Genomic DNA, 12999 nt, shown 5'->3' on the forward strand with positions numbered 1-12999 from the left:
GGGTGTGGGGTAGGGAACAACTATAGGCATTGTTGAATTTATTAATGATTCACTTAAAAAGAAAAAAAAAAAAACTTCTCATATGCTTTAAATGATGATTTATATTATTTCATTCCATTTCTTGGTAAGCTTATAAAATTACATAAATAGCAGGACTAGCTGTCATAAATAGTACCTTTGACCAAGAGGACACATCCATGACCCCATCCAATAATAATCATGGCATACACATAAACTTCAATTGTTGCAGGACGTTGTACAAATCCTGAATGGCCCCTGCATCTACACTTCACAAATTAGTTACACCATCATCTCTCTTCAAATGGTTACATTTATACTGATGAAAAGTCCTTATCATCCATGTTCCCCATCTTTTCCCTTACCCAATCTTTTTCATTTCCAGTAACAAAATCTAGATTATATAATAGTGGAATCATACTCAATGAGCACAAGAACACAAGTACTGGGCCCAAGATCCAAAGCAAGAGAGGTAGTGCTGCATAGAAAAGCCTGTTCCCCACTGTGTTGAGAGTGAACCCTTTCTCCAATAGCTCAAAAACATAATCTGGACTCACTATTCCTGTAGGATCCTCTGGAGTGTTAATGAGGAAGTTCACTTGGTTAAGAAACCTAATAGATAGAGAATGACATAAAAATGCAAACATGAATATCACTAAGAGAGTAACATATTTTAGAGCCACCATTAAGTCTCCGTGTGCTCCATATACACTATCATTTAGTGGCTTCTTTATACTGTAAGTACTACTTATGACGGCGGCGAGGCCGGAGCACAGAAGAACCGATGTGGTTGCCATTAGGGTTGAACCCATGATCACATTTCTCAGTGTCTGTACAGCCAAGATGTTCTTCTTATCATTGTCCTGCAAAAGAAATTAAGCATCAATGAGAATTCTTAGAAATTTTAAGTTTAACATCTAGGCATACATAAACGGATACAAAGAGTATCCCAAATATATATGGGATCCCACCTCCGACATTGTCATTAGCAAAAAGTCAAATTCAAAAAACAAACAAATAATAATCAAAACAAAATATGGGATGGGATTGGATTGAGTGTCCTAAGAGTGGCACCCGATTAGCTTCCCTGTAACCAATGAGAAATTTTCCATGCAATAGAGGCAAGGTAGGATCTCAATCTTTGCATCTATCTACTTGGCTAATTAAACTTGGTTGATTAAGCTTGGTGGGTTGTCATCTAATAGCTCAGCTGGCATGTGCCACGGCCTACCATGTGGTGACATTTGGCTCTAGATATCAACTTCATAAAACATCAACCCAAGAACTACTAGATAATCAAAATTAGATCATCCCAAAAAGGAACAATAACAAGCCCACACTCATCTATATACTTAGCTTGGTCAGGATTAATAGGTCATCAAAATTTTTAATGAATTGTGACACTTTTTTGTAGGTTATATGCCACTATTATCAACAACCTAACTTCATATAACCTAGAAACTTAAAAATGGTTGCCATATCGTGTTGGATTCTGCAAACTGTCAGTTAAAGGTTTACTTCTATAATAACACAAGCCGTGCACAAGACTTTTTGCCTAAATATTCAATCATTTATCTCCCACTTAGTCATTGATGGGTGGATGATAAATGGTTAGAGGCCCAAGTAGTTGGAAAGGAGCTGGATCCCATTTCTAACTTAGACTCATAGCAACTAATAGCATCTCATATCAAAGAACTATTCATGCAATGCAAATACCTACTAAGGTTGTGTGCATACAAGAGCTAAAGAAATGGAATAGTTTACTTTCTTTTTGGGTTCACAAATACCTTTTTAGGTTTTAGTATTTTCTAAAATAACTTTCGATATTTCATTTCTTTGGCTACGAACCCAGGTAGTAGGAAAGTTCCTACAACCCAGGTAGCAGAAAAATCTCATCCTTCTTGTGATCATACCTTCATCATGGCTGAGACCCATTTACGTCGGCCGGCTGAATTGGTTCCGATGACTGTCGTGAGAGGTTCTCTTCGGACCTTATGCCATAACCAACAATGATAAGCAACTGTAAGAAAAAAACCTAATGGTACCAACACCAAGTCCAGATAGCTCTTCCTCCATTCCATCTCTCTCTCTCTCTCCCCTTCTCCTCCTCTTCTTCTTCTTCTCTCTGAAGGGCTTCAGTGATCAGTCAGGAACCTCTCTGATGCATACATATAGAGAGAGAGAGAGAGCACTTGAATGAACATGGGCTTGGCAGGTTTGATACTGAATGACCAAAACTAAGGAGAGGTAGCTTTTGCTTTATAGCTAAAAGACGGAACTGTCTCTAACCATGTTGGGCATTTGTCACCATTAACCCGTACTTTAACAAAGGTAATAAATAAAGGTCCTTCTTTTATTGATAAATTTATGAAGGTTCCGTTTAAATGTTGGAATTACCCACATATATACTTCTGCGTTTCACCATTTTATGTAATTTTCTAGTAAGAAAATAATTATATATACATTATGGAATTCATCTCTGGATGTCACTTAGAAGATTGATAAGATAGAAATAGTTCTATCTATATAGCACTGAGTTTGTACTAATATCAGCCTTTTTTTATTAGAAAAAAGGTTAATTTGTGGTTAATTTTGATATAGCACTGAGTTAGTACTAATGTCAACCTTTTTTTTATTAGAAAAAAAATTTTAATTTGTGGGTTAATTTTGATAAGAAATAATGGGTTTTTTTTTTTTTGTTAAATATGGGTTTATTGTTTGAAGAACATATGACTGACGTGTAGGATCCCTTTGTTAGTGTAAATCCACCATGATTATCAATATAATTGGATTATATAGTGGTAGTCTTATAAAATCTCCATTAAAATTCAAACAAGATTTTTGCCCCCAAGTAAAATTATCTCGCCAAATAATTGGGTGTCCGTTAAATGCTAAATGGCTTAATTGACAGTGACAATAGAAAACTATTGCTACGTGTAACTTTTCAATATCGATAATAAAAAAAATGTAGCTATACATCATTTTGTATTTGGATTATTAGTTACAAATAATGGTATGAATATATATATATATATATATATATAAGTGGTATGTTGAGTTAGACAATGCCTATATTGAAGTGGTTAAAAAAAAAAATCACTTGTAATTGTTACAAATAGCGGCTGTTTTTTAATTATCATCATTATATAATTTTTTTACTTTTATTATTATAATTATTGACTAAAAATAATGCCTCCATTGTACTACTATTATTATTACTAATATTATTATAGGATAAATTATTAGTAATTTCTAGGGTTTAGGCTAATTCTAAGCAATTCTTGTTGATTTTGATCAAATCGAAAATTGCATGAGGGTTTAGCCAATCAACAAATTTTTTTTCTTTTGCTCACTTGAAACTGTTTATAAGTTTTTTATATGTCCTACCCCTCCAACTATTCACTCAACCTACTTACAAATCTTGTTTTACAAAAACACATTTCCACTAAAAAAAATGGCATGATTCATGTTCTTTTTGTTATTTTTTATAATGAGATTATATTAGTATCATATGTTTCTATTCATTGTTTGCATTTATTTGTGAAAAACTTTGACACTCCAGCTTTGACATTGCCATCAGCAAAGGAGAAAACAAACAAAAAGCAATTGGAAAGCTAAAATCTCTGACGCTTTAGTTCTTTCCAATTCTAATATGCGATTATGAAGTTCTGAACAATACATCGTACGACTAACGATGTCTTTGATATTTCAAAAACTTCACTTCACTAACATTTTAAATTTCCATGGTTGGTCTTATGACCCTTCCCTCGATAAGTTTGGATAACTCCTTTATAAAATTATAGAGAAATTTCATAAATTTTGGTATGCATTATATATATTTCTCTCAATATTCACCATTTATTTTCATACATAGTGTAAGAAATATTATAGAAATATTATATTTTCGTAATTAGAAGAAACAGAGAAAGCAAGTGAAAATCTGACGTGGACCACCAGGCGTTCTCATAGATAATGAGACAGAAGTTTGGCTAACGTACGCATGTCCATATTGCCACGATCTTACAAGCGAGAGCACTCAGTGGGAGCAGTGATAATGCTTCTCATCCCCTGGGTTCTTTTTTTCTTGATAATGCTTCTCATGCCCTATTTTCTTCGTTGACGTGTGAACCATCGTAGCTAGTCACTTACGTCATCATTTCAACACACACGTTTAAAAATATCTAAAATCTTATGCGCAGCCGCTTACGTGACCTCAATTGGTTGGGTTTCGGTTATTCGTTTCAGTTTTGATGATAAAGTGGGTCATGATCGAATTGAGAACCAATTTCGTTCTGTAATTAGATATTCAAGTTGATTTAATTCGATTTGGTTTAGTTTTGGTTTCAATTAGGTTTTAATATGTAGTTTTTATTTGATTTTTTATTTCGATTTTAATTCAATTATGAAAATGATTCTATTTTTGGACCATGACTGTGAAGCTATGATGGCTCAAATTATAGACCTTATGATCATTGTTAAATCCAAAATTATGTAAATATATGATGATAAATTATAAAAAACACTTAATACCTAAGAATTCTCTCTTAATGATACTGGGGTTTTTTTATTTTTTGGTTTTAAGAATAATTCAGTTTGGTTTTGATTCAAACTGATGGTTCTTATATCTTAAACCAAAATCGAGTCAAATTGAAGAACATACTTACATACTTAAACCGAATTTGAACTAAATAAATTCAATTCGATTCGATCTTATTAATTTAACTTGGTTCGGTTTGAAATTAACACCCTTAAATCACGTCCTCTCTCTCTCTCTTCTCAATTGCGTCAGTGGGTATTTTAGTAAATATACCAGGTACGGGAGGACGTGGATTTACGGAAAGTATTGTCCATGTGTCCTCTTATGGTGACTGGTGACCCATGGTGGTGTTGTCAAGTGCTATCACCCCTGATTTCCTTTAGAAGTGGCGACACGATGGTTCTGACGTCACCGTGGGAGCACCATAGATATGTTGACATCTTTTATGGCTATCTATAAATTAGGTACGGTCCCAACTGCCCATTCCAGTGCCAGATTCCCCACTAGGACTGAATAGAAACCACATCCATTCCCAATTTCTTGAGTGGTAATGGTAGGGGTGTCAATCGATCGATCTGACTCGGTTTCGATCTGGGTTGAGTCAGTTTTGGTGTGAAAAAGTTGAAATTGAAACCGAATCAATAAGGAAATTTTGGTTTCGATATGATTTGATTTTGGTTTATCTTCGATTTCTTAAATCGATTTGTAATCGATTTGGTTTTAATTTTTGATCCAGTTTGGATTCGACTTTCCATACAAATGTATACAAAACTATGCAAATTTTGATTTTTTTAATGAATTTTGGAGTGTTTCGGTTTCTTACCGATTTGGTTTCAATTTCGATCTGGGTTTTGAGTCGATTTCGGTTTGGTTTCAGATTCATCCGGTTTTCGGTGAGGTTCGATTTGGTTTTGGGCTTACAATACTCCAAACCGAACCGAACCAAACCAATAAGGCTTTGATTCGGTTTGGTCAATGTTGTTATCGGTTTAGTCCAATCGATTTTACCGGTTCGGTTTAGGAATTGACACCCCTAACTAGTGGGATTATTTAAGACTAGTATTAGATCAGAATTAGCGTTTGGTATGCAATTTAAAGAAACTTCTCATTTTCTTATTTGGGGAGAAAAAAGTTGAGCTAAAGACTCGTAATGATAGAATTTGCATGAGATATTTTGGTGACATGATAGGGTGAAAGGTGGCCAGTTGTATTTTTATGAAACCCTACAAATGGGGATGGGGTTGGGCATTCTATTGCAAAGAGATTTATTCAACTTCTTTCTATGTGGGGGCTTGGAGAAAAGACCAAGAAAAGCTGGCCCACAAAGAGTTGGACCCGAGAGTCAGAAAGAAGGGGAAATCCTGGGCCAGGAAGAAGAGGGAGGCCAAACCCAAGAGTTAGTGCAGATCATCCCTCGGAATTTCAATCTTCAGGAGAGAATACCCATATGGGCTTCTAGATGGTGGGTTCTTGAGGAATTTCCTAGTTATATGATCGTGGGGGAGTATACCCTACTTGTTTCTCATTTTAGGGCTTAGGAGCCTTGCGTTTAAGACTGTCTTCCATTGTTTGTGTATATATTTTTTTCCCTTTTTTTTTTTAATAAAAATTGATATTACTTTTAAGAAAAATAAGGGTGGTGAATAAAATATGAATTGTTGTTGGAATATTCTTTGTGGTGATTGATGGACTATGTTTTAGTGTTGTAGCCCTTCTTTCTTTCTTTTTTCTTCTTCTTTTTTTTTTTCGGGTTGTAGGCTTTGTAAGTAAAAAAGAAAGAAAAATAAGTGAATTGGATTTACGAAGGAAAGGAAACTTTTGTAACCATAATTGTGTAAGCTATTTACAATTTTTATCATATTTGATAATTATATTTTTCATATGTAATTTTTTTTTGTATTTTTAAATTTGACCAAGTTTATAAGCCAAGAAAAAAAAAAAATGAGGTGAGATATAGATACATAAGAAATTATTGTGCAATTATGATTTTCTCTTATTATGTCCTTTGTACTTTTGTACTTTTTTTTTTTCCTTTTTTCTTGGCTTCTAAAAATAGCCTGAAATAAAATTTTATAACCAATTTTCAAATGTTTTGGAGGTAGTAGCACAATTGTTACAGCAATGGTTACAGAAGTTTCCATTTTATTTTTGTGTTAAAATTGTTTCACTTTTTTTCATTTTCCTTCCAACTAGATAGATAAAAGAATTTTTTTTTTCCTTCACCCCTATTTTTTGGATTTTTTTTTAATAAATTCTGTGATTATCCAAAAAAAAATTGTAATCGAAAATTTGAAACCAAAAGGTTTCTTAGATCAACTACAATTAACTGTAAATAATAAGGCTGTATATTTCCATCTTTGAGTCCAAGCCAAGGGATATGTACATAAAAAGGGAGACGGTTCTCAAAGCAAGCGTCATATATGGAGAAGCGCACCAATGAGATGCGGCTAAACAATAATTTATCTTACTTTGAAGGACATTGAGGTCGTTTCATGTGAAGAGAAGAGAGATAGATATAGAGGTGCTCGTGTGCCCTAACCAAGCGTCTTAGAGAACCTTTTCCCATTTAAAATGAAAAAAAAAAACTAGGAAAATATTTTCCTCTACTGCACTAGGAGATTTACTACACCATTCTAGGCCTCACAAAACAATCTCTTATATGGTTTTAGCATGTTACTCCTGATACCCTCCGACACACATCGGAAACCTCACAATTAAAAGAATCCCTTCCACCATTATGGCTTAAGGAGAACTTAGTCCAAAAACTATGTTACAATTTTCACATTATCAAAATTTTCCATACTAAATTTGAACTATCTACGTAACTTGGAGTGATATGCTTAGGAGACTGCTTCATCTTTTGACAGCCATTTCAACTTTCCTTACATAACTATCAGCTGGCTCAGGCCAACTTCAGGAATTCAAAAGTATAACACTGAATCTTAATGCAACATGGTCAAAAGGTGGTCCAAGAGCATTGCTAAGCTGTAATCAATTGAACAGTAGAGTTTGGAATTTGGATCATCTTCTAGTCTATGTTCATCTTTACTACTATGCATCATAAGATATCTAATAGGCACTTTAAACATTAGTGGGGCTGCAAACCAATAATTTGCCGTTGTCATATCTCCTGTATCAAGACAAACCACTTAGTCGATCCCGATCCCACCTCAAAAAAGATGGGATTGGAAAAATCCAAAAATATTAGATGATTAACTTTTAAAACTTTAGTGAGTCTCAATCTCTTTTAATGAAGATATGTGGGAATTATTAGGGTCCAAATCAATTCATTCTATGATACATGAATTCTTCTTTTTTTTTTTTTTTTTTGCCCCATCTATGCATGTGTCATTGGTGATTATATGCACTACAAGGAAGCAGGTTAAAGGAATGGCCAATCATTTTTCTAGTACAATTTTGTGACAAATGGCTTTCACTTTTGGTTGGGGGAATTTGTAGAATATAAAAACTTAAAATGATACTAGGAACGAATGAAAATCATAAATAAACAATCATACAATGTAATAGAAAAATTTATATTGTTTTACTTGGATTGTTTATATTTACAGGGTAATAAGATTTGCTTTACTATCAATGGAAAATATGGTTAAAATCGCTTATCCACATACTTCTCTCAAATTTTAGAGAAAATCATCTCACTACAAAAGTATAATGAAACCGTACATAAATACATATTACCAAAATACATATTACCAAAATACCCATGTAGCCCAAGCAAATGCAATCGAAGGAATACAAAACATCGTACCCATTAAATGAGAGCTCTCTCTCTCTCTCTCAAACACATGGACACAATTGATCTACCTTTTGGTGGAAGAAATATTAAAAGAAAAAGCCACAATATTTCTTTATTCCTTTTTTGTATGAATGTCACGTTGTCTATTATTTTATGGTCCTTTTCTTATGATCCCTTGAAGCACATTTTAAAAGATAAGCAAGTTTATAAAGCTTCCATTCACTAACGTATCTTAAGGGCAATAGAACGCTAGCTAGCTCACTAACATAAGTACACATCAGCACACAGGCTAATGGGATGATGGCCGAGAACATCTTTGACACAGGTCAATGCGATCCTTTCACACTTGCTGTATCTAAATATAGATTAGTGGATAACATTCTTTCTTCGATGTCTTAATTAGAATCCACCTCTCTTAAGTCGCAATCAATTTTTGCGCAGAAGAGTGGAGTCACTACTTGTTTGGAGGCCCAAATTAAAGGAAAGGGGCCAGATAAGAAAGTAAGCATTTCTTAATAGTCTTGACTGATCTTCTCAGTGGAAAATGAAAAACTGACTTCTTTTCTTTTTGTTTTGCTTTTCTTTTTCTACTTATAACTACTCCAACAAGACTCAATCATTAAGTAACAAGTGCTTAATAAAAAATTAACCCAATAATTATCACATGGGAGTGGGTTGGGTATGCCACCAATTATCATGAAGCTAGCACAGCTCAATAGATATGGGTTGGGCACCCCAACAGTGTGCCAAGTCTTTCCCTTTTCACATAGAAAAAGAACAAATAAATTTAAGCCGGAACCTCTTTCTCCAAAATCATAGAAAGGAAGATCTCATCATTTGGTAATTAGATGAAAAGGCTTCAAGAAAACTGACTGGAGAATTGTTCATAAAGGGTTATAGCTTTCTTTTTTTTTTTTTTTTTTTTTTTTGCTAACGATGGGTATCCAGGCCTTCGGTTTGACTAGTCCCGCGGGCCCATACTGACCCCACAATCGCATAGACCAGGTCATACCGGGGTTGAATGAGAACCATCCAACTTTCACTGAAAGCAATGAAAAACACTAAACACGCCAGTGTGAGTGGCCCAAGGTAGGATTATAACTTATTGTTCATCACATCAAATGAAAATATTACTCCATACTAACAACCTTGTAGATTTTGACAAATACCTAAAAAAACGTTGTTCTCAGGTTATTATATGGTCCAGTAATTGGAAAGTTATAGAGTATCTTTTTTTTTACTATATTGTTGGCATTTAGAATAGAAAAAGAAAGGAATGCTAGCAGGTTACAATAGAATTAGGAAAGCTAGCAAACATTGGTCGTTGGATTAGCTAGGGAAAATCTACACCATTGATTTTGTATACTATATAAATATGTACAATCGGAATACTTGACATATGACTGTGAAATACACCTGCAAGTACTAACAAAACTCTCTCTCTCTCTCTCTCAATAACAGTGATTTTCCGGTGACGTTTCTCTTTGTTATTCTTCCGTAACGATTTGAGAATGTAGACTCGAGACTCAATCAAACAAGGTGGGAGAGACCTTTAAGACACGCAACTTTGTCACTGTCTCCCTTCTCTCTTTTTTTCCTTTTTCGGTATATCATTCTTTTCTCTCTCAACAGCGTTTCGTTTTCTTTTGTGGCGATGTTTCTCTTGGTTTCTCACTCTCTCTTTCGCCATCATCGTCGAAATTGCAGCAGTGCACCGGTTGTGATTTCAGATGAATCTATTTATTTGCAAGGTAAATCCAATTTTTTGTAACTCGTTCCCAATTTCATGTGGGAGCGGTCAAGAAGATCACAATCTTGGAACTGTAGTATTGAGCATGAAGAGGATGCGATCCCTAATTAGTTAAAATAAGGGGATCAAGAAGAGAGACCCATTTCACTAAGGAAAAAAAAAAAAGAGGAAGAGAGATCCATCAACTTCACTCCACCGCATCCCACCGCTTGCTTCCTACCTTCCTTGCAATCCCTAGAGAGAGAGAGAGAGACTATAACGGTGAAAGAGGGTTTTCGGTCACAGGAACACAGGCTTGGGTATGACGGGGTGGCGGATGCAAGGGGTGTGTTGGGGGTGTCGGAGAAGAAGAAGAATGGGGAGGAAGAAACAACTGGAAGAGAATACCTGAACATCAATGTCTGACTAATATCACTCTTCCCAAAAATACCATATTTGGTTCAGTTCTATACTGTTGTCAGTCTCTATGTATTTTAGCATTATAATAAAAATTTAAATCTAACAGTTTATATCAATTTCCAGCTAATCCAATGACCACTGCTTGCTAGCTTTCCTAACCCACTCCCAATTTTTATTGTTATATATATATATATATATATAAAGAGAGAGAGAGAGAGAGAGGGGAGAGAGAGATAATAGCCAAGAGACTCGAACTCAAGACCTATTGGTGAGCTATGGTGCGCAAAACAATAAGAAATAGGTTTAAATTTTTAAATTTTCTAGATATATAAAATTTTCTTACTCCCTTTGTTTTGATGTAAAAATTTATAGAAAATTTTACGTGGAAAAAATTTACAAAGAAAATTTTACATGTAGACAAATGTTATAATGTTTGTTTCTAGGAGGTAAAATATGTTGTAAAATATCATCATAAATTTTTTCATTGTTTGTTTGTCATTTATTTTTCATAGTAAAGTTATTTAAAATAATTACATAAGATGCCATTATAACAAGTTTGAATTAAACAGACCATGTTATAAGGTTGGAACCATGTTTTGATATGGGACCCACAAAAGATAGGTTTTATGTGATTCAAGGCTATAATCATCAATTGTTTCTGGTTATAGAAGTTGAAGTCTTAGTAGATAGAATTAATAGTTTAGGAGCATGGATTTAGTTCTTGGGTATCAGATCGACTTAGAAGCATACCATACCAATCACACACACAAAAACACAAACATGTTATGGTCATTGCTCTTAATGGGATCTGAGTAATATCGCTTTCTATGTTCCTCCCTTCAAGGTTAAATAAACAGTCACTCATGCCCATGTGACCGTTGGAACCCCAGTGACATGGTTTCCATAAAATGGTATCTCTTTGAGGCATTCAATCGAACAACTCCTTAGCATCTTGTAATCTATCATATTTGGGATACTCAACGATCATACAATTCCATGAAATGATGTTGTGATACTCAGAATTCTGATTGAATAGCTTTTCCCTCCTGAAATTTTTCAAAGTACAAAACATACAGTGGAAAACCTAATTTTACTTTAAAATTTTTCACACCAAAACAAACAGAGCCTAAATGTAGCATCCACTATTGAATCTGTGGACAATAATCATGATATGAGGAAAGATGACATGGCAATTTCAATTATTAGACTAACTTCACAAAGCAGTTGTTGCTTAATTGTAGCATTTAGTTCAAGCCTCCCTCCCTCCCTCTAACATCTAAAGGGTACTTTGATAAATACATACGTGACGGCTACACTAAAATACCCTTTTGATGCTACTTCTTGCCATCTAAGCATTAGAAGAATAAAATGTATATATTTCTAATATTTTACTCGTTGCCTTCTCCAAGATAAAGAAAAAAGAGAAAATAAAATAATTATACTTCTCTACTGAAGTGCATGATTACTACGAAGCATTTTAAAAATATAGCAATGGATCTTAATATATGCACTTAATTTGTGTATTTTTTTTACTTACTAAAGTGGTCTACATGATAAACATATAGATGGTTTCGTACTTTGGATTGGTTTGATTCACAACTAATGATAATGCCGAAGATGAAAAGATAAGTGGATTTTAATTTTATTTTTTTATCTTTTGAGTCATCTAGTTCTTTCTACATATCTATGATATACATTCCTTTCTTATATTTTTTATAAAATTTGTTGATTGTTAATAGAAAGTGGCCTACATGATAACACCTTTAATATTAAAGAAAAACTTGCCAACTTTGTTGACTCAAATTTTTTTGAGGATGTGCTGTTGTAAAGTCACTTTCCTTCAGTTGCAATTATTTATTTATTTATTAAATTTTTTTGTTAATATATATTGAGTGGGATTTAACTGTGCTATGACAACAAAACTCAGCTTCACTTAGAAGGTTATGCTACATTCTTCTCTTTGGGCAAAATAAAGTAAAATCATACAAAACAGTATTAAATTTTTTTAGTTTATGATTTTCTATACCAAGTACTTGGGTAATGCTTAGTGAGTATGGAGTGCAGATGTCTATATGACATCTCTATATGTGTATTGAGAATGTGTAGTATTCTTTTGATTGTCCTTTGTCTTATTCTTAAAATTTCTTTAAGTCGAAAAAAAAATTAAAATAATTTAAAAATGACTTATTAATGTATTATTATCAAAATTTGTTGTTGCCTTTGTATATTTTTCAAGTACACATATTAAATTACAAGACTTAGTTTCATTGAAATTTAAAAATGTGTTATACTGAAAGGACAAAAAAAAAATGACACCTTAAAGGGTGTCAATACCTATAAATAACCTTAAACTTTAATATAATGACGAATAACGCAGGCTACGATTGCTAAGATTTTAGAGACCATTGCAAGGACAGTGTCATGCCCAATCTTTTTACAAGCAAAACCATTGAGGAATCATTTCCACTACAAGCGTCATAATAAAGAAATATAGAGGAATATCTGTTTCTTCCAGCAACTAAAATAAAAAATAAAAAC

The 12999-nt window shown here is 33.7% G+C and overlaps 1 protein-coding gene across 1 annotated transcript; it reads right to left on the reverse strand.

The window, feature by feature from the left end:
* Positions 1 to 83: 83 nt before the first annotated feature.
* On the reverse strand, positions 84 to 2254 carry LOC122076110. Its single transcript, XM_042641401.1, has 2 exons — positions 1932 to 2254; positions 84 to 881 (listed from the first exon to the last, which is right to left on the reverse strand). The coding sequence occupies exons 1-2, from the start codon at positions 2097 to 2099 to the stop codon at positions 333 to 335; spliced, it is 717 nt and encodes a 238-aa protein (XP_042497335.1). The 5' UTR covers positions 2100 to 2254; the 3' UTR covers positions 84 to 332.
* Between the last annotated feature and the right edge of the window lie 10745 nt (positions 2255 to 12999).

The sequence above is a fragment of the Macadamia integrifolia genome, chromosome 4, assembly GCF_013358625.1.
Source record: "Macadamia integrifolia cultivar HAES 741 chromosome 4, SCU_Mint_v3, whole genome shotgun sequence".
Lineage (NCBI taxonomy): Eukaryota > Viridiplantae > Streptophyta > Magnoliopsida > Proteales > Proteaceae > Macadamia > Macadamia integrifolia.